Here is a 20,334-nt window from a genome sequence, read left to right as displayed (position 1 = left end):
TCAACTCGCAAAATCAACATTGATTTTGCCTCGGCAATTTGTATCAATTGATCGGCTTGACGCTCTGAAAATGGAAGTTAACACTGAGCATGTTTGAGAATCACTTTTCTGTTAAAGCGATTGAGTATAAATTTGGTTTACCCATCTAGAGCGTATTATTTTGCTCAAGGTCCATGCTCACGCTTGACTTGATGCCTCAAAAGGTCCTTCAAACTGAGCATGTTTGAGAATCACTTTTCTGCTAAAGTGATCAAGTATAAATTTGGCTTATACCCATCCAGTGTGTATTTTGCACTTGTAAGGTCCTATGCTCATGCTTGATTTGATGCATAAAAAGGTCCTTGCACCTCACCTTTGGGTCACCTTCCTGAATTCACCAAACTGTCTCTGTCTGTTTCCAAATGTGCTTTTTGACTCATTTTTTTGGAAGTAAATAGTTTCTCATGTTATTATTGGAGGGTTGTTTCTTCCTGTGTTTTACACTTCTTTTACAATTAGCTAAAATGTTGGTAAAATAACTCAAGTATTGTAACTTTTTTGTAACAATTTTGACTTGTTGGTCTTAATTTTGTAGGTTTTATTTATGCCTCTGGAAGAAAAATGGAAGCCTTAAATATCTCAAGTACCAAGAGTTTTATCTCAGCCAAAGTACACCAACTTATCTGTGAAATAGGGTCAGCAACTGTGAGTCAAGAGGAAGAAGAAATGCTATTGAAGATGTGTTTGGATGAAGATGGATATTTACAGTGGGGTTATCTAGAGACAGTTGTTTTTCATGGAATTGGTAAGTACCGCACATACATACATATATGTACAGTTTAATATTCAGCTGTCATAAAAGTAAGAAATAATTATACACAGACCTGGATTCTTGGCCCAGATGCCCTTAAAAGGATATGGTCCTGGATTTCTTAAACTTTTTGTGTTTATGAACTTGTTAGACAGACCTGGAGGACCTGCAAAACTTTTAAGCTTATTCCAATAAAGGCCTGATTTCACATGTACATTGTATCAATGAAAAATATTTGAATGTGAAAAATCAAAAGGATTTTGAGTTATCTTATCACAAATAATAGCTCAGTGTTGTCGAAAGTGAACTCTTTGAAATGTTTTAGTAAGAAAAAATTATGACAAAATGTCCTTATGTTTTAAAATGGTAATACTTTCAATGGCTTTCTTAAAAGCATTTACCACATTTTGCTTGATTAGTTTTGAACATTATTTGGATGATGACGTTGAACACCAGTATGTGCTTTTATATTCTTTCAGATATTACTGCTGATGCTAATAAGTTTGAGGAGCTTGTAAGAAGATTAGCACCGGTATGCCAGGCTGTACATAGTCATGTCGCATCATTGTCAATGGAAGAGTTTAAACTTAGATATTATGAACAATTACAATGGACAGGAATGGCTGAGGTAAAGTGAAAAAGAAAGTGTTGTAATAATACATTGAAGTAATTGTATTGCAAATTCAAAGGCACAGTCTGGGTCACTGAGATGTATCCACTAAGCCGCTGCCAGGGTGTATCCATTGTATCACATAAAAGTGTCATCCTAGGCCAATGGGGTGTATCTATTATAGCACACAATGGTGTCATCCTACATGTAGACCACTGCGGTGTATCCATTATAGCACGCAATGGTGTCATCCTAGTCACTGTGCTTCAAAATGGTCCAAACGTGTAATTCGCCAATTCATAGGGAGAAACTAGATCTTCACATATTTTTTTCACTTCTGTACAGGTTTTCATTGAGAGCCTTGAAGCTGTAAGAAGTAATGTATCAGTTGGTAATTCTGTGTGCCTAATGCTGCTGACTGCTGCTTTAGAAAGATCATTAGGAGATGTAAGTCTATAATCATGATAATAATCCATTTGGCTTCCTCAAGGCATATGGTCATTTTCATGGTAAAGGGTGTAACTTTGGATTTTTAACATTTTGATCCGTAGTGTTCTAATAAAGCCACAGAATTCCATGATTTTTGGCCACATAAGTCACCTAGTTAGCAGCTACCTTGGGTAGCATAATCATCTTTGGGAGTTACTGCGTTCAGTTTTAGCAGGCTTAAATGTACTTAATATTGCCATTTTGAAAAACTATAAAAAACAGTAACATTTTTGTAAAACCCTGTGATTTCTTCAGTTAGTTCATGGATAATTTTTCTTATCCTGAAAGTATGGTCATATGTTCAGTAAACACTGCCACATTAGATTTAATTGTGAACAGCCCTGTATTTTTGAGAACCGGACTTGATATTTGTCGCTTCGAGGCTTCATTTTCCGTTAACAATTGTTAACAAACTTTGTGGGTATAGCTTTGGTTCATAATTCTTGGTTATTTCTTCACTTCTTCTTGATTCATAACAGTTGATATCTTAACTTGAAATGGGTAACAAAAATTGGTCGATTTGCAAGCTTTTAAAATTTTTATAAAATCTTGACTTCAAAGAGCCGATTTTCCGTTAACTTTTTTGAAGCCTCCGAAACAAACTGTTCAGCTAGCTTGGGCAAATATAAATAAAAGAGCTCATCCAATCTATTTATCAAAATGTAGCAAAGTAGATCCTCAAGTCACTTGTTTTTAAATCGTGGAGATATATATCACCGTTTGAAAATGGGACCCAATACAAACTTTCCGTTAACAATTGAAGCCTCCGAAACAAATGAAGCCTCCGAAACAACAATCCTCTTTGCACATCTAAATTGGTGTGTTCCATATTGATATCTGCATTGTAATTGTTACTTGATATGTGCAGAATGTCATAAATTTAAAAAAAATTGATATTATGGTTAATGTTTGAAAAATATACTGATACCCAAGAAAGCCTGTTTCGGAGGCTTCACATGCAAGTTAACACCATGCTTAATGAATGGGTGAAAAAATTAATGTGTGATTAATCTACAATATCTGCTGCATAGAATCATTAATTCAATACACACAAGAAAATAACAGCTTAGATGATCACAACAGTGTTGTTTTCAAAAAAATACTTCTGCAATGTTTAACCATTGTTAACATGAAGCCTCCGAAACAAAAAAAAATGACTTGCTGTGATAATTTAATTTTTGTCACAACTGAAATTCAATACTTAGATGCAAAGCATGAAAATTGGTAATTGTGATATTTTTTACCTATTTTTTCATGTCAACTTGTAGTAGTTAGCCAAATATTTTACTTTTATGATCACCTGTGTTGTTAACTGAAGCCTCCGAAACACAAATCGCTTGAACTGCCAATTCTAAAAATAACTCCAATTTCTGTGAAACTTGGCTGGTAGGTTCCTTTCATCAAGTAGTATTTGAACATGAAGTTAGACATTCAAATTATTTTAGGAACCCAATTAAAACTTAAAAAATATGTTTAAGGTTGGGAAATTTCCATTGTAAATGACACTTGATGTTAAAAATTTTCAAAACTGCAATTACAAACATAGCAAAACATGGTATAAAATTTAACTTATATCTGTTGACTTACTTTGGAATGGGATTTTACATGTATTCCAGCTTTCATGTCATAATTTTCTGAGCATATGTAAAATACATTTTTTCTTAGATTTTAACCAAAATGTTATGGAAATGTCAATTTTTTTATTAGAAATCAAAAGATTTAAGCCTTGAAACATTATGTTACTGAAATTTAAGTTGCTTCTATGCATGATTTCAGTAAACAGAAACATATTTAAGTGGTTTGAAATTTTGACCCTAAAAATCAAAAGTTACACCCTTTACTGTGAAAATGACCATATCGTGTATGTGTGCTCACTGCCTTTGTTCATGTGTGTTAACATGCCAGTTCTTTGAATTAATGCATGCAACTTACTATTGTGCTCACTGGAGCATGCACTGATCATGCTGATGTTACTACCTTGAGGAAGCCAACTGGAATCTATTTATTTGTAGCTTAACAAGGATATATCCCATTGAATTGCAGTTCTTTCACTATGAAATAAAATCAGTGAAAAAAATCAGTGAAATCTAAAATAACTCTGAAATGAGTAATACTACAATAATCACTGAATCATCACTGACTGAATATTTAATCATTTCAGTGCGATTATTACGAATTTGTGAGATTCAGTGTGATTAGTGGAATGACATTGGACACTAATGGGGTCCCCTATGGAAAACAACCTTAATCTCCCACTCGGGGGGGGGGGTAAGGTTTCAAATGGAGTCACCCATTCAGGTAACCCTATTATCAATTCACACTCCCTGTGTAGAGGATTAAGTTCCTGTCTTGTGATTATTACAGTGTTCATTTCAGAGTTCCTAAATTTATAGATTTCAGTGATTTCTGTGATTTTATTTCATGGTCTTAGTTGGTTTCCTTGCTCATATCAGGAGTGCTAAAAGTGTCAAAAACAGTTGTGTAGCGTGAGTCATCCTATTGGTGTAATTGCTCCTTTATGTGCACAGATAGTCAGATTGGTAAATGTTTATTTTATTTGTCTCACAATTATTAACTCTACTTTTCCGTATCTTCTCACTTAATTTTACTTTCATTCATTTGCAGATATTCTTAACAAGAAACTCTCCTTGTCCATCTATGTTGAAAGACTTGTTAAGCACAGAAGAGCTGAGAGATATATTTGGATGTTTTGTGGTAAGAAGCTTATACTGTATGAGCAGTCATTTTGGCTTCCACCTATTGACTCCAGATTATGACCTGTCTCAGAGAAGATATCTTACTCTTCCCAGAATCCTTTGCAAGATGGCAAATCACCTTATTACATCAAATGACACTCCTATTACTTTGAGTAGGTTCCCTTTGTTTTCATTTTGAGAATAGACTAGCTAAACATGGGTTGATGCCAAGAAATAAACATTTTGCAAGATCTGGATGCACTCTATTGCTATCGACCCATGTTACACTAGATTGTAAATCAGTGCAGTAAATTGAAATGGAAGAAATGCATTGTGGGAAGTGTGAGATATCTTCTCTGACCTGTCTCTATTAAAACCCAATTATGAGAGCCACATATTTTAACCAGTTAAAAGGTATATAGAGGTAACCAATGTGATGTCACATGTCTGCTATTTTATAGGTACATACCATGTTAGGCTGCCTTCAGCATTTGATCTGTCAAGCACAAATGCAAAACACCACGCCAATATCAATAACAGTTACGTGGTGCTCTGTGCGAGTGTCCAATGCATGTACACTCAAATGGATTTGTAACCACAACATGGCTTAAGGAGGAATAAATAACCTCTATTAGCCATTGTCAATGCTTGTGCCAGGCACCTTGTGTAAGGCACTTCAAACATTAAATCGGACAGTTCATAGTAATCAGTGGTTTATGAAGAAACATAATTTGTGTAATACTGAAATTGTTATCTTCTTCCAATATAGTACAGTCTGCACATAGCGCACTTTTTGCAAGGTGAGTGCAGGAAATTTACAGTGCTGAACTACAACTAAGGTGCATTAAAAACTGGAAGCAGACTGCACCTGCCCTCTGAAGCATTGCAGGGAAGCGCAGTTAACAAGCTGCTGGGGAAGTCCATTCCAGAGTCTGATTCCATATGGGAAGAATGAATGTTGGTAACCAGTTGTCCTGGCAAATGGCACATGATATTTTATTAAGTGCCCATGTAGCATCACGGTTGAAACAAGGTAGGACTGTGGAATATCAAGTCCATAAGTGATGCAGTACATCATTTCCACTTTAGCCTGGGTTCCTGTAGGGTTGGCCATTGCAGTTGGTGAAGCATGGCTGATACACTACTGGTAGTTCTGTAGTCATGGAAGACGAAGCGGGCATATCTACATTATACCATTTCCCTTTTATACTGTGTGTGCTTTTGAGTCACATCACAAAATAGTCTTGGCTTTTGTCACCAACTTATGTCTGTATCAGCCCTTGAATCAAGTGTACTTGATTGATATATGTGACGTGTCATGTCAAAAGGAGACACTTTTGGGCAGGTTATAAATTTTGAGTTTTTTACATATCTTAAATATAGAGATATTTTGCTCCACAACGCCGTTTTCCCCATTGAAATCGGACATTCCTAAGCGAAGATATTGCGTTCGTAAGTTATGGTATTATAAAATTTGAAATTGAGATATCGGCCTTTAAAAATGTTATTGACAATGTAAAGAGTAGGAATTACCTCGAAAAATGTCTCAAAAAATACAAGATACAAGTTATATTCCGTCTGAAACTAACAGACAATATTTTTAACATTATTAACATCACAAACTCGCAACAAACCCAAATCGTGAATAAATCATCCCCGGACAGATTTTTGGCTATTTCGCCATTTACGATCCTGCCCGAAAGTGTCTCCTTTTGACATGACACGTCACATATTGTATGGTTTTATTTAAGGTAGTCTTGGAGGTATTTTATGATTTCAAAGTGATATGTTATGAAATGGTCAGGAATATGACTCGATTATTTGTTGGCAAGATTCATTTTTACATGTTTTTTTTTATCTATTTCTTGATCAGGTTTTCTGTTTACGTGTGTTGATTGGTCCTCCTACCAGTCTGAATCTACGTAATATTGTCTGGCATGGCTTTGCTGCTCCACAAGAAATCTCAGTCAGGTAAGTATTAGTGCTCTGCGTACTGGCCATAGGCTTCAAAATAAAAAGTTTTGTGATATTTTCTCAAAATATCAATATCTCAAAATAGGCTTGTTTGTAAAGTGTACTCGTGTTAATGCAGGTTCCATGCTGATGCCAAATATGGTCATGAACATAATTGAAGAGGTTCATCAGATCTGTTAATTAATCAGCTATTTTTTAGTTAATTTGCACAGACCAAATGAAAAACTTGTGTTTTTCTGCTGATAGTTTCGCCAGAAACCTTCTGGCTTTCTCAAAGCGTTGATGATGTTATTGATCCATCTGCTTGGATCAGCGAAGAAAATCACAGAGCAAGATGGGTTAATGACAATATTTCACTTATTTTTTTATTTCATTTTAATTTTGCAGATACAGTAGTTTCTTGCTAGTGTTGACAGCGAGTCTAGGAGTCATTGTTGGTAAGAAGATACCTGGTGGTATAGTACCACACAGACAACCTTTGAGTTTTCCTCAGATATGTGAATTGCAACATAGTCTGCCAGGTACAGTTGTATTTTTGTCACAGTTATTACTTGTATATTTTCTTCTGTTTGTTTGTTGTTTTGTCATTCAGACCAGTACTTTGCTGTTAAAGAGGGACCCAGTTGACCAGGCAAACTTTCAAGGGTAACCCAATTAAGTAGGCTTAAAATATAATCAAGCCAATGTTTAGTTATTGTTCACCTCTATACCAACTAACTTTACACAGCTCCTAACTTAATGTGTTTTCCAGATATTTATAGCGGCCTTTAAGAATGATGGCATCTTTAAAGATGAGGCATCTTTAAAGACATGACTTTTCTAAACTGTTTACTTGTTTGTGATCACTGAGTAGTTGGACATCACTCTTTATGCCCATCATGCGACAATGACACATTGGTTATTTACATGTTAATGTGGGTTTTGTTTATAAAGGTTATCCTATATTAATATAACGATTTTGTTTTCTATATGCAAACCAACATATTTATTTGTTGTTGTTTTTTTCAACCTAGATTTTACCGACACAGAACTGGATGTGATAAGTAACCTATTTAGTAACTCCATATGTATAGCCAAAGTGATGTTACCTTACTGGGATGCGGCAGTGCAGTATTACAGAGAAGAAAGGTTGGAACATTTTCTAGCAATAATGAGGTGCCTATAGCCCATAATTTGTCATTCTAGCTGGGTTGAAACTAAATCGTCCAGGCTCACTGTATTTCCTTTGTCGTCTCATTCCTGTGGTCCTTTAAAGCGAGTCCGAGGGGAGCATGACCTAGTAGTGATTGCACTCAAATATTGAGACAAATAAAGCTGACACATACAAGGAATGGTATAAATGATATCCCAAGCCTTGATATGAGTGTCATTTTTACCCATCCCAACATGATTTTGTTATGGAGGACAAAAATGCCAAAAACTTTCATTTTGATATATTATTGGCCTTAAATTAAGAATCGCAAGACTTGTGGAAATATAAATGGATTATTTTGTTCCTTGACTCATTTCCAATAAGGTCAGAGTATTAATATTAAGGAGTACACCGCAGTTTTTTAGCTAAATGACTGAAACTTGAAAAGTATGGCTCCTATCATCCCACTCGCCTTAACCCTAACAGGACGGTATACTACAAAATACTACTTGATATATGCGCTGTTCAGTGCATGCATCCCACGTGGTGTGATGACGCAATCGCCCTAAGTGATATATAGGCACGGTTTCGCTGGCCAGCGAAGCCCAAGACCCGTGGCAAAGTGTCGCCGACCCAGTGCCTGGCATGCGAGGGGTCTCGGGTTCGAATCCCACCCAGAGTAAACAACTTATTTCCTTCTTTTCTCTCTTTATTCCTTCCTTCTTTCCCTTCCCATCGCCAAAAAGCCCTTAGGCGGTTAGGGTTAGGTTACCACTATCAAAACTCAATATAGGCTTCCTTAACCCTAACAGGATGGTATACTACAAAATACTACTTGATATATGCGCTGTTCGTGCATGCATCCCACGTGGTGTGATGACGCAATCACCCTAAGTGATATATAGGCACGGTTTCACTGGCCAGCGAAGCCCAAGACCCGTGGCAAAGTATCGCCGACCCAGTGCCTGGCATGCGAGGTGTCTCGGGTTCGAATCCCACCCAGAGCAAACAACTTCTTTCCTTCTTTTCTCTCTGTATTCCTTCCTTCTTTCCCTTCCCGTTGCCAAAAAGCCCTTAGGCGGTTAGGGTTAGGTTACCACTATCGAAACTCAATATAGGCTTCCTTAACCCTAACAGGATGGTATACTACAAAATACTACTTGATATATGCGCTGTTCGTGCATGCATCCCACGTGGTGTGATGACGCAATCGCCCTGAGTGGTATATAGGCACGGTTTCGCTGGCCAGCGAAGCCCAAGACCTGTGGCAAAGTATCGCCGACCCAGTGCCTGGCATGCGAGGGGTCTCGGGTTCGAATCCCACCCAGAGCAAACAACTTCTTTCCTTCTTTTCTCTCTTTATTCCTTCCTTCTTTCCCTTCCCGTGCCAAAAAGCCCTTAGGCGGTTAGGGTTAGGTTACCACTATCGAAACTCAATATAGGCTTCCTTAACCCTAACAGGATGGTATACTACAAAATACTACTTGATATATGCGCTGTTCGTGCATGCATCCCACAGGGTGTGATGACGCAATCGCCCTAAGTGATATATAGGCACGGTTTCGCTGGCCAGCGGCCCAAGACCTGTGGCAAAGTGTCGCCGACACAGTGCCTGGCATGCGAGGGGTCTCGGGTTCGAATCCCACCCAGAGCAAACAACTTCTTTCCTTCTTTTCTCTCTTTATTCCTTCCTTCTTTCCCTTCCCGTCGCCAAAAAGCCCTTAGGCGGTTAGGGTTAGGTTACCACTATCGAAACTCAATATAGGCTTCCTTAACCCTAACAGGATGGTATACTACAAAATACTACTGGATGAACGCGGTGTAGGGGCAGGCAGTACATATGGTGGGATGACGCAATAGTCCGAAGAGATATATAGGCACGGTTTCGCTGGCCAGCGAAGCCCAAGACCCGTGGCAAAGTATCGCCGACCCAGTGCCTGGCATGCGAGGGGTCTCGGGTTCGAATCCCACCCAGAGCAAACAACTTCTTTCCTTCTTTTCTCTCTTTATTCCTTCCTTCTTTCCCTTCCCGTCGCCAAAAAGCCCTTAGGCGGTTAGGGTTAGGTTACCACTATCGAAACTCAATATAGGCTTCCTTAACCCTAACAGGACGGTATACTACAAAATACTACTTGATATATGCGCTGTTCAGTGCATGCATCACCACGTGGTGTGATGACGCAATCGCCCTAAGTGATATATAGGCACGGTTTCGCTGGCCAGCAAAGCCCAAGACCTGTGGCGAAGTGTCGCCAACACAGTGCCTGGCATGCGAGGGGTCTCGGGTTTGAATCCCACCCAGAGCAAACAACTTCTTTCCTTCTTTTCTCTCTTTATTCCTTCCTTCTTTCCCTTCCTGTCACCAAAAAGCCCTTAGGCGATTAGGGTTAAGCTATTCATGGTTAAAAAGATACACTCAACATCTTAGTTCATAGTACCCTCCATTCTGTTGGGGGAGGGAGAAATAAATCATAGTCCCAATCAATAACATACTTTTTTTGAGTATAAATGGTATTCCATGTCGATCCCCATTTTCTAGCGTGGATGGTATACAAGGTGTCTGCCTTCTATATACAATCTTTGTTGATTGCATGTATTTTGTGTGATACAGGTATGGTATTTGTGTGGTGCTTTTACTGACTCAATTAGAGCAGAGTTTGAGACAGGTGTTTGCATCAGCTAATGGGTGTCCACACTGTGTCTTAACAGCCGAGGTAAGTATGATTGGATAATAAATAAATAAATGTAGGCATGTGCTTTATTCTGCTGCTATTAGGATATATTACAACAATAATGGTACCAGCATGACTACAACTAACAGCTCCCTAATTTACACATGGGAGAAGTGAGACAATCAACATATAATATGATGATGGTGAAATAAATTTGAACTTGAACTTGGTAACAGATATTGTTTTGTTCAAGGACACATGTTGGTCATGGTGGGTTGGGAAGACACAAGCTTGAGATCATGAGTCAAACACAACTGTTAGGCTACCTTAAGCTTCAGTGCTTTACCGTACCAAAAAACCTTTAAACAGAATTTTAATTTTATTGGGCAAATGTACATGCAATTATAAATGGCTCAAATGCAAATTCTAGTCCTTTCAGAGTAGGCCCAGGAATTAAAAATAATATAACCCATATCACAACAATGCTCGCTATTTCACATATTTACTTTTACTTTTATTTTTCAGTCTACCATCCTATTTACTACTTTTGATGAGGTGAGATATGAATAAAGATGATTAAGAATCCTGAAACATGTTGTAGATGTTATAACTATATCTTTGTGAACTATACCTGGAGACCAATTAGTGTATTTTCATCTCAAAATCATGTTATATGAATTTGGGAGGGGGCATGAACACACCATATTCCATCCACTCATAGTTCAATAGTAACACAAAATAAATTATGATTTCACTGTTAACTTTACTGTTAATTAACTGGTACGCTGCTCTGTCCTCTGGCACTTTAGTTTTGACATCAAGGGATCATTTCCTTTTCTTGTAAAATTAAAGAAACTTCATAAACCTATACATCTCTATGCAGAGTTTATGATTTATTAATATATTGGTAGAATGCCTAGAGAAAAGGATGCAGAAGCACTGATTTAAGTCAAATACTGCACATATAATATATGTTGTTGTGGTTCGTAAGTTGATCTATCCCATCTTCTTCTTCTTCTTCCTTATAAGTGCCTCCCTCATATGTATGAGTATTATCGCACTGCGTACAAACAAGCTGTACTTATTTTTACTCTGGAACCTAGAGTAGATGAGTGTATTTTTGAAGTACAATCAACAGTACCGGGATGATCCCCTGCTCTTTTTGAATAGCCTGTGACGTTCTTTAACGTGCACACTACATTAATGTGAGAAAATATGCATGTACACGGGACCGACAGCTTAAAGTGCCCTCCGAAGCACTAAGCAAGTAGAGTGAAGAGTCAAGGACACAAAGAGCCGGCCGAGCTCAGGCGGACCTGGGATTCGAACCCTTGACCCTTGGATTCACAGCTAGGCCATGCTCTCCTCCAATCTCTTTGTCTTCAGCAAGCATTCATTGTACTAATTCCCACCTACCTATTTCGTAAAAAAGTTTCAACAAAAAATGCTGTTTTTTTTCTCTACATTCAGATGATGTGTCCTGCTCTTCCTGATGATACAGACAATTTATTAGTACAAAGAGTTGGCATGTCTTTTATGGTAAGATCTATTTTGTACTCTGTTCAATCTGTGATGTCCACTTCTTCCTTCCTTATATTAGGTATGTCACAGTGGCTGCACAATAATTCTGCTACACTGTGCATGCAAGCATAACAGTGAATTGAAAAGGGCGCGCTTCAAATTTGGCCAATTTTAGAAAACATCCATGTCGATAAATGAATTTCTTCATATGCTTCATTTATCCAAATTGTTTAAATTTTTAATATATGGTGTGTGAAGCCTTTCCGAGGCTAACATCGGGTCCTTAAATAAAAATATTGTTTTGTTTAAGAGCTACTGCCTGTTTTATGGATTTTTGAAGATCGCTCATAAATCAGTAAATATAGGCCTATTGAAGTAAAGGAACTACCACCATTTAGCTGAAATACTAATCTTTCTTAGGATGTAAATTAATTCCGTCGACAACTTGAATGAAACACTTCCCTAAAACTAGTTGAAGCAAAACATTAATCAATGATATTTTTAGGGAGTAATTTTCCAAACCACAATAGCTCTAAGCCATTGTGTGTGTCCAAGGCCATACTATTTTTGTATACGCGGTACAGTAAAATGGCATTTGCTTTTACCGATTATCCTCCCATGTTAATCCAGATGACAAAATGTTAATTTAAAGTCTCATTGCAACTGAATTTTAATTTTTACTTTTCGGACTTGGCTTTGAGTAATGGTGACACATACCATGTTTACAGTAAAAATGAAAATTATATTCCAGACACCGTCAAAATGTCAAACTTTTATTTTTTTTGTATTGTTTTTAAATAATTAACTGCAGTTCAATTATTCAACCTCAAAACAAGATCAAACTGAAAAAATTTATGATGAAATGAACAGACGTTCATTAAATATTGAAAAAAAACCTAAAATTACTCATGCCTAATTTGCATAATAATATCATAAATACATAATTAGCTGTAATTACCTAATTTGCATAATTAATTACTTTTTGTGTATTTTTTGTTATCAATTGAAAGAACTTTGTATAGAGTGTATGCAATAAACCCAAGCGGAACGAGAGTTGCTAAGTAACCGCTACCCGAACCATAAACACATGCATGATCAGACAACAAGTGTTCAATTTCCCCATCGCTTCCCACGTTGTACACATATCAGTCGAATTTGGCGGTGTTGGTTTGTTTGTCCTCCAAGTTATAGCATTGTTCACTTTGTGTTGAACATTGTACGTGGGCCTCACTGTAATAACTCAAAGATAACTGTGATCATCATTTCAAGAGGTCACTCTCCCGATTAAGCTAAACAACCTATGTGGAGGAATTTTATGCATGAGCAATCACATCAATGACGTAGTAATGAATACCCTCTATACATATGTGTGCAAAAAAAACCGCACCTTTATATCATGTACGGTTTTCTATTGGCATCAATTTTGCATATTAATTAGCTGAACTTAGTCATTTTTGAGATTTAATTTGTCTGCAGATTGGCGAAATTGCTAAAATAGTATATTTGGTTAATTTATTATAATTATTCAATGATAGATTTTTTAATTTTGTTTTCTGTAACGAAGTCAGGAAAGATATGCATTTAACATGTGATATTTAAATTAATGCTGCTTTTTCAAGCAAGCGTCCAAATATACCTTCAAAATCTTAAAATGTGCCAATTTTGTCATTACAGCCATTTGTGGCAGGATTTCATTCCATCTACGAGCATCTTTAAATTGACACTACGTCACAATGCATTGACCGATTTCAATTCTGTTTTTTGATTTTTGATGCTTTAATAAAGCTCAATAATGTAGGAACATTAAATAACATGTTTCTGCTGCGATTATTTTTGAGGTGATATGCCTACTTATATAGATGAGTTGACCTCAATGTTTATCAACAAAGGTAAGGGACTGGTATATTGATATGCTTGAGCAAACTGCATACCACCACTACACTGTTCAATAGCCCTTATTGTGATGTGGTGGTTTTTTTAACCACAGGCCATGATGCACTCGCATACTGCCAGGCAAATACAATGGAAATTGCGATGATGCACGCATACTACCAGGTACAAGTCAATTCATCTTTTGAAACACATGATTGCTCCTTTCATGGTTCAGAATCTCAAAAAGATTTTTAGAGGTGTGAATGTATGAATTGTATGGCGAAGCAATATATAAATATGACCAGCTTGACATTGTCTAAAAGCAAGTTATTAATGGGTATTGCCTCAGTCACCTTTAAGTATTAGAGGATCTTTTGTATTTTACATAAAACACTTCGCCATTAGAGTCATTATTCTCTATGTACATGTGCATTTTATCATATTTCTTTTTCAATTTAGTTTTAAACTTTGAAAAAAGTAATGTCAGAAATGAACAATAAGATTCAATCTATCTTTGTCTCCAATTCTACTTATGCCACAGGAAATGCTTCTGGATCTTCTTGAGCACCAAGAGGGGCCAAGATTGCGAGATCACATCAGCCATGGAGAGATTGACATCTTGAACATTTCCAAAGACATTGCAAACTATGTTCTCTTAGTGTCATCTGTTTTGTGTGTATGTGTAGGACCAAGAAAGGATGTTTGCAGTAGTAAAGGCTCTGTAAGTGTTATAATCGGCTATTCCATTCTTCTACAGGGGAGTAATATCTTCTACAGGGGGAGTATGAATTTCAAATGGAATGAACACATTAGGCAGCCATTTGAATTCATGCACCCTCTGAGAAAGATTCAACCTGAATCTTCCAGTAAGTTTCAAATGGAGCTGCCTAATGCTTTCATTCCATTTTGAAATTCTTATTCTCCCTGTCGTAGACATTTCCTAAATCTTCCACAGGGATAGTGTGGATTTTAAATACAAAAGTCTAATTGTATAGAGGCCGTCAGCCTTTCGCCATCTTGTGGATACAAATGATCTGTGTGTTCATGAGTCGGACACTACGCGCAGGGCGCATCTTGCCACGCAGCTGTTATCAAGCATCAACGTGGTGATTTTGCTGTCCACGCATGGAGATCGAACGACCATCACAGCGTGTACCCACAAGATGGCGGCATATGACGTCACGCTGACGGCCTCTATTCAGTAATCATGCTTACCTTCAATTGCTTAGTGGCCCTTGTTGGGTCTGATGCCATGTTTTACAACTAATCCATAGCAGAAAAATGTACCCACCCATGCAGTCTATTTGGGACTCTAACTCTGGAGTCTGAAGAAAACGTACCTACCCATGCAGTCTATATGCATAGATCCTGCATGCAAAATGTACCTACCCATGATATGCAGTATGTATGTTTAGATTCCGCATGGACATGGAACCTGAAGACTTATGCGAGTCACCCACATTGCTTAATAACGTAATGTGCGGACCTTGCTTTCTTATCACATTATTGATCCTCATATTAAGCTAGGTACCATACATTTTGAAATGTAATCTTGACTAAATTTTTCCCAAAAAATCAACAAAACCAGCTAGATATCACTAACAGGTCTTCTGCAGGTACATTCTCTGATAAAGTGTTCAAGTTTGGTCTCAGGAATGACAAAATGCCAACCACCATTCAGAATCGTAAACTTAAATAGTGTCAGAACACGAAACAATGTATGGGTGATTTTTAAACAATACTTCATTTTTTAGCATTATTACTTCTACGTATTGGGGGTAACGTATCTGTGGTAACGTATCTGTTAAGCCCTTTCCCACCTTTGTCTTAATCGTGCAAGTGTAAAAACTTAACGAGCTAATACCCATACTTGATCAGTCATCACCTAATGTACTTTAAAAGTCTGGTATAGTAGTTGGCTTCATTTATCACAGCATTTTTTCCGAGGTGAGTAGAATTTAGGCAATGTATCTGTGACGACATGAACGTAACGTCAGGACTTTTAACCATTAATAGACCTGATTTTTTTAAAACTTTAAACCATTGCTTTATGTACCACATATATAATATAACTCTGGAGCCTGCTTGAGCCATCACATATATATGAGAACATTCATCTAGCCAATTATTTCACAGTTTGTTATCCATAAGAAATATGGTAATGTATCTGTTAACTATATTGGCGACATAGTCTCAAAGACCTGTTGGAAAAATTTAATAAACTGTGTTGTGATGTTTTATACTTTATAATTAGGGTATGATACCACCAATGAAAAGTACCTATAATCATTTATATGCGAACGACATAGATTTGGCATTTTGAACACTTTATCGGAGAATGTGCCTGCAGCCAGTTTAATTCCGCTCACTCCGGTTCATGTGGGGTGAGTGGAATCAAGCCAACTATGGAGGAGACATGATTTTTTGTTTTGTAAATTAAGCATACTGCTAGCTAAAATTTAAAGGGGAAAAGGTCAACTCCAACTTAAATGAATGATCATTCAGTTGTTTTTATTCAGTGGAGATCATTCAGTACTATAGTTAATTTTTTATTACTTCCGTGGTCCGGGTACACGCTGGTGAATTGCGATCGCGTAGAAGTGACAAGGTCGCCTGCTATGCGACGCGCCAAAGACCAATGGGTCAACCGGCTAGTTGTCAAGTGTGTTGATCAGCCAATCAGCGTGATTGTTTATTTCTTCTGTGTGTACGCTCGTCTACGCTTGGCGCACAGCTCGGACCACAGAAGTAATGAAAAATTAACTTCAGTACTGTGGAACACAATGAAATCAATGTTGCCATGTCTTTGCTTTGTTTTGTCACAGGTTATTCTTGACAAGCTTATGTGTTTATCAACCAGCTACACATCAGTCTTTCATCCTTTGTCAAGACTGAAATCAGAACTTACTGATTACATCGCCAGGTTGACCTCATGGATTGACCTCAGTCACCCATCCCATCATGCATTAGAACATATCCCATGGTGCACCTACACAGAGGAAAACTTCATGACATCATCCGTGTATTCATCAGCACATTTGATGCTAGCAGGGAGTGCTAATGAGCAGAATATTTCTGAGTTAATAAGGTATTTTCCCGGGGTATTTTGCTATTTTCAAAAAAGTTTTATTGTTAAAATAGCTTGCACCACTTCCAATATCTGTGCTTGCACATCAAAGAGTACAAATTTATGAAATTCTAGATTTTTAGGAATGCAACTGGCAGTCTACTGACCTGAACCTTAATTTAATCTTCACTTCCACAATGGTTCATAATGCAGCTCTATTTAGTAGGTAATATGTTTCTGAATTGACTCCCAATGTTTTTGATATTTTACTGCTTAAAGGTCCGTAACCCGATCGACAACCTCATTTCCCTCCTATTTTTTTTCAATGTTGATGAGTTTTTGGTCTCATATAATGGATCAAATTTTCCTTATTACCATCCTGGAATTTGACTAATGATTTGGTTAATGAAAAGTAACATATTTTGTGCGGATTATAAGAGTGATTTAATTCCTCATATGTTTCTCCACTCCATAGGTGCTTAAATGCTTTCTCTGATGTAGATTCACTACAATCATTTTGCAAGGAATGTAAGCTTCAAACCCTGTTCAGACCTCGGAGTGAACTTGAAGTGGTGGCGCTTCTCAGACGAATCGTGCGAGAGTGCAGAGTAGTAGTTACCAATGTAGCGAAGACAGCGACAGATCGATATCAGCAGTGGTGTGAGAAGAACCTGAGATCAAGACAAAGGAATAATTATGCCAGGCTTCTTAACAAGTGAGTAGGCCTGTTGTCCAATGTCAGATAATTAGGATAATGTTGGTAATTGTTCTGATTTGTGGAAATGTCACAGTATCAGTAATAATGCTCCCATATCAACCTTGATACATATTCTATCACAGAAATAACTTATTTTCCCAAATTTTAAATTTGTTATTCTTCACCCAATATGGTGAAATAATATTAGTAATAACTGCTGGGAAGGGTTTCTGAGCTGAAATAACAAGGTAAAGTGAAAGAAACCCCCGCTGGTTATTATGGGCGTTTAAAGGAAGTGTACGGCAATCACAACATTATGTCTTATATGTTAGAAAAATAATTATCAGGCACAAATCACATGGTTTTATTTTAAACAAACTCATATTGACCATAACATTTTTCTAACATTATGTTGTCATAATGTTGTGATTGCCATACACTTCCTTTAAGCTTAACTCTCTGCACGCGGGTGTCGACTGCAGACGACAAGTTTCAAAATTTTTTTTAAAATTCAAAAATTTCAGAAATGCAAATTTTCATGACCATATTTGGAATCAGCGTGAAAAATGCATGGAAATGAGTACAAACAAGCCTAGTATTGATTCAGTAGTTCTTAAGATAGCTCTTGATATTTTGAGAAAATATTTCAAAACTTGAACTTTTTCCATTGAAGCGCATGGCTAGCACGCAGAGCATTAACACAGAGTTCTATAGGGGGACTTAAACTTAAAGTCATTATTTGCCTGATTTCATTTAGGTGCAAGTTTAGACATGTGTAAGCATTACAAATATGCCAACAAATCAGGTTTGAATAAAATTAACTAACCAATTTCATATTTTTAGATCATCCATGGCTTTAAATAATTACCCCAATACTCCAGTTAGTGACCCAGATTGCCAGTGATTGAACCCAGACCTATTCATTACAGGCAAGGACTCTAACCTTCCTCTGTAACACAGGGCATGCAAACAAACATGCAGATATTTGAGACAATTACTCCCCATTCCAGAAAAATACAGAACTAATTTTTTTGGATTAAAAAAATATAAATCCTAATCCTTTAGTTAGTCCTAACTGGCAATGGGAGTACAATTTTAATTTTCGTTCAATTTATGGAAATAAGGGCCCAAAACATGTTTTTTTATTGTGTTTTTAGACCTTTTTCGTATTCTGTGACAATCAAGCCCAAAAACTTGAACAAAGACTAATTTCAAGTTATGCATTCTATTTTTTGGAAAACACATTTTCCAATCTTTTTCATAACCAATTAGCAATAATAGAATACTTGTCTCGCTAATTACTCGTAAAAATGTCATTGACCTTTGCAATTATTTTAAATAGTGCATTAATGTATTGAGAACATATCCTCCAAATCTGATGACATTCTTGCATAAAATAAAAATTTTACAGTCATTTTTGTAATTGAGGGCCGATTTAAGAAAAATGCATTTGAAAATTGAGATTTATATAGACGCTTGTGTATTAATTAATTAGTAATTAAGCATTATCTCAAAACTTAAGCATGTGTTAAGTTAAAAATGGTGTTAATTACTAGGTTGTCAATATACAACATATCAAAAAATACATTTTTTGTCATTTTTGACCATGTAATGGAAATTGTACCCAACTTATGACATGCGACCAGCTAGAGAATTTTTAGTACCGGGTGGTATTTTGAGGGATTTTTTTGTGAAAATTGACAATTTTGTTAAAATTGCCTAAATTTAGCCAAATTCTATGTGATTTGACCATTTTTGAGTGAGTACTGGGTGCTAGAGCTTAAATTGTTTATCAGTGGTGGGCTCTAAATCTGAGTGCTGGGCTCTGCCGCCCGCTGTAGCTATGTCCCTGCTCCAGAACCACAGTTTGTTTGTGTGTGTACGTGTTTCATATAATTATTCCTTCTTTTTTTGTGATAAAGTGTCACATATTGTGGACCAAATTGCCATCCATGTAAAATTATTCACATTAAATTGAGCACTACCTGCCGAACTAACATTGCTTCTGATTGGTTAATTACATGATATCTTCACTTGAATCACCAATCAGAATGGAGCTGTCGTGATGAAATTATTCTAACAATGTTGCTGATTGGTCAAATTGATAATGAAAACTTCTTTTTGGCCAATCAGCAGGTAGTTCTCATGGGGTTAAAGCAAACTTAGCACTTTAAAGATGATATTTCTATAGTATCTATCAAAGCATTCCAAAAACTCCAGTTGGATAACCCACACATTATTAGTGATTCAACAAAAAATGAGACTTTTGGAAGTTGACATTTGTGGCCCTCACAGCAAAGTTTTCAGAAGATGATTGACTTGTCATCATCAGCATCTGTATCATTTGGGTGGAAGCATTAGTCCTGTGACTCTACAACTGGAGTGCAACATTTGCATACCTGCCAAATGTTCCTATTTAATAGGGACTGTCCCAATTTTTACTGAAACAAAAAGCATAAAAGAGAGCGATTTTACCATGTGTCCCTATTTTTGCAAAAATATGACTATAGTAATATATAGGAAATTCAGGAATGTCCCTATTTTCAGATTTTTTCTCCCATTTGTCCCTATTTGTGAGGTTTTAGGGTTGGCAGGTATGTATATGTGAGCTTGAAGATTGAAATTGAACCCAATGAATTTGGTGATTACATGATTATGTCTGGTTCAGTATTGCTTGAGTTCAATTAACCTATATTTGTGTCATGACAAATCCAGGAACATGTCACATTTTTGATATTTCATGATTTGAATACAAATTTAAGCACTAGACAATAAGCTTTAAGATGGTACCAAAATTATATAAATAGCATCAAT

The 20,334-nt window shown here is 36.7% G+C and overlaps 1 protein-coding gene across 1 annotated transcript; it reads left to right on the top strand.

The window, feature by feature from the left end:
* Positions 1-586: 586 nt before the first annotated feature.
* On the top strand, positions 587-17,542 carry LOC140144567 (endoplasmic reticulum membrane-associated RNA degradation protein-like). The gene is made up of 13 exons (XM_072166386.1): positions 587-784; positions 1,270-1,418; positions 1,746-1,847; positions 4,515-4,604; positions 6,459-6,556; positions 6,947-7,080; positions 7,573-7,687; positions 10,303-10,405; positions 10,889-10,918; positions 11,834-11,902; positions 14,298-14,477; positions 16,582-16,844; positions 17,299-17,542. The coding sequence occupies exons 1-13, from the start codon at positions 601-603 to the stop codon at positions 17,540-17,542; spliced, it is 1,761 nt and encodes a 586-aa protein (XP_072022487.1). The 5' UTR covers positions 587-600.
* The last annotated feature ends 2,792 nt before the right edge of the window (positions 17,543-20,334 follow it).

Source organism: Amphiura filiformis, unplaced genomic scaffold, assembly GCF_039555335.1.
Source record: "Amphiura filiformis unplaced genomic scaffold, Afil_fr2py scaffold_63, whole genome shotgun sequence".
NCBI lineage: Eukaryota > Metazoa > Echinodermata > Ophiuroidea > Amphilepidida > Amphiuridae > Amphiura > Amphiura filiformis.
This window is presented reverse-complemented; position numbering and strand designations above follow the sequence as displayed.

Coding starts and splice junctions, on each gene's coding strand:
- LOC140144567 (XM_072166386.1), top strand. CDS start 601: ATGGAAGCCTTAAATATCTCAAGTACCAAGAGTTTTATCTCAGCCAAA. Junction 7,081..7,572: donor ATTGCAACATAGTCTGCCAG/GTACAGTTGTAT, acceptor TTTTCAACCTAG/ATTTTACCGACACAGAACTG. Junction 14,478..16,581: donor TTTGCAGTAGTAAAGGCTCT/GTAAGTGTTATA, acceptor GTTTTGTCACAG/GTTATTCTTGACAAGCTTAT.